Genomic DNA, 2657 nt, shown 5'->3' with positions numbered 1-2657 from the left:
TTGTTGGTGGTTGGATTTGTTGCCCACGGTAACAATAATAGCAGTAGACCAGGTTAGGAAAGTTACCGGAAAAGTTATTGCAAAATTTATTAGGAAAGGCATTTAGCCTGGATGAGATTGCAGTTTGGCTTTTTGCGAAGAAGAGGTGCTACTAATGCCCTCATCTACATAAGACTGCTGTTTCCATCTACCAAATCCATTTGCATGACTTTGGTCAGCCTGAGGCTATAGTAGAAGACACTTACCCAAGGTGCCATGCAGTGGGACTGAACCCAGAACCATGTGGTTGGTAAGCAAGCCATCTATGACACAGCCACTCCTGTGCCTGAATACAATTAATATAAACATTTTCCCTCTCCTCAGACACATAAAGAGAAATATACTCACACATATAAACAGAGACAAAGAGAGAGAGAGAAACAAATAAAAGAATATAATATGTTTACATGTTTTTCTTGTTCTTGTTCCAGAGATGGTGTCCATGAAGGAATCGACTGGGTTGTAAAAGCTGTCCAACAGAACAATGTGCGTCGACCTCCAACCCAAAAGGACATCACCTGAGGGGACACTAAAAGCCAAAAAAAAAAAAAAAAATAGCAAAAAGCAACACAATGTAAAAAATTAAATTCAAACATTCTTAACACCATGACAAAGCAGCCACTCAGAATTACTCTGGCGAATGGTCCGATGATAACCAGCAAATAAATATCTTCGTTGTACAGCAATTCGCATCTCTGTAAAGGATCAAGGAAAATAAAAACAATGTAAAAAAAAAATGTCAAAACTAAGAAAAAAATGCAAAAACACAAATACCAAACAAAAATTGCAATACAAAAATGGAATGTGTGTGTCACAATTGAGGGTATCGCAGTGTTTGTGGGTGGAAGTTAAATCTTTATTTAAATTTTGTTGTCTTTCCCTTTTTGTTTATATTAAGTGCAGTTATGGACACACATGCACATACATACACATACACACTCACACACCATTGTATTTATGTATGCAGGAAGCTCAAGTGAAAGAATGAAAGAAATTAAAATAAAGCAAGTCTTCGGTTCATCTCTAACTCTTATTGTCCCATGGTTGATAGATACACTGAGTGGTGTCCAGCAGGGCTTGAAACTCCAGTACTGTTCCAATCAATCATTCTGTTACATATTGATTTATCAATCATGCTACTCAATTCCAATTACTTTGACTTTTGTCTTGCTTTTTTTTGTTTTTTTCTTGCAAATATTTATATTTTTCTCTTTCTTTTTGTTTTGTTTTGTTTTCCTCTTTATGTCCGTGTCTGCATTTTATATAAACATAAATCGATTGTTTTGCTGGGAAATTCTTGCTTATTGGTAAATAAAAAAATGTATTAAATGAGAAAAGTGGGGGACATAGTTCAGAGGGTAATTACTACTACTACTACTACTACTACTACTACTATAACCTCTACTACTACTACTATAACCTCTACTACTATTATAACCTCTACTACTACTACTACTATAACCTCTACTACTACTACTATAACCTCTACTACTATTATAACCTCTACTACTACGACTACTATAACCTCTACTACTACTACTACAACCTCTACGACTACTATTACTATAATTTCTACTACTACTGCTACTATAACCTCTACTACTACTACTTTCTTTCTCCTCCACCTCCTCCTCCTTCACATTACATACTTTGACCAAAAGAGGAAGCCCCAGCTACAGCCTTTCTCCTCTGTGCTTCATTCCACATTCCTCTCACTTCCTTAATAGCAACAATAATAAATAAATAAAAAAAATAGTAATTACTATTATTGTTTTCAGGCCTTGTGCCTATAGTAGAAAGGATTATTATTATTATTATTAATTCTGTGATTGGTTTTTAAATAACATAATCATTTTCCAGATTTTTTGCGGGTGGAATATTTTTGTTTCCAAAAAGATTTTTTTTTTAAGATTGTTTTCTGTTTTTGGGTGTTTTTTTTTTTTTTTGGTGTGTTTTCAGATTTCCGTTTTTATCTTTGATTTTTGTTCTTTTGTCTATTTAAAATGCGAAAACAAAACTGTATTGCATTGGTTGGTTGGGGCAGGGTGCATCTATTCTACAACAAAGATAAAAAAAAAATATTTAAAACATGTACCAATTTGTCATAAAATATCAACAATTGTTAGAAGGGAATGGGGTCACACGAAAAAGAAAAAAAAATGAGACAAAGGGATTTATATATTTTCCTTTTTGATTAACTGTAAATAAATATGTGAAAGCCGACATTTATCATCATCATTATTAATAGTGTTTTTGTTGTTGATATTATTATTGTTTTTATTATTATTATTATTATTATTATTATTATTGGCGGCGAGCTGGCAGAATCATTAGTGTGCTGGACGAAATGCGTAGCAGTATTTCGTCTGCCGTTACGTTCCAAGTTCAAATTCCACCGAGGTCGACGTTGCCTTTCATCCTTTCGGGTTTGATAAATTAGGTACCAGTTGCGTACTGGGGTCGATCTAATCGACTGGCTCCCTCCCACCAAATTTTAGGCCTTGTGCCTACAGCAGAAAGGATTATTATTATTATTATTATTATTATTATTATTAATATTATTATTAAAGAAACAATAAGAAGAGTGTGACTGTTATCAAATAAACACTATTTCGGCA

At 33.6% G+C, this 2657-nt stretch overlaps 1 protein-coding gene across 2 annotated transcripts in view; it reads left to right on the top strand.

The window, feature by feature from the left end:
* LOC106871606 (ADP-ribosylation factor-related protein 1) overlaps nucleotides 1-2262 on the top strand; it is a 25991-nt gene extending 23729 nt beyond the window's left edge. For both annotated transcript variants that reach the window (XM_089356060.1, XM_014918159.3), the window contains one exon: nucleotides 471-2262. In XM_089356060.1, coding sequence (XP_089212186.1) covers nucleotides 471-561 — 91 coding nt within the window. In that variant the 3' untranslated portion in view covers nucleotides 562-2262. The remainder of the gene's footprint in view (nucleotides 1-470) is intronic.
* The last annotated feature ends 395 nt before the right edge of the window (nucleotides 2263-2657 follow it).

Source organism: Octopus bimaculoides, chromosome 8 (assembly GCF_046866305.1).
Source record: "Octopus bimaculoides isolate indiv1 chromosome 8, ASM4686630v1, whole genome shotgun sequence".
Lineage (NCBI taxonomy): Eukaryota > Metazoa > Mollusca > Cephalopoda > Octopoda > Octopodidae > Octopus > Octopus bimaculoides.
Note: the sequence above shows the minus strand (reverse complement) of the source record. Positions and strands in the feature narration are given on the sequence as shown.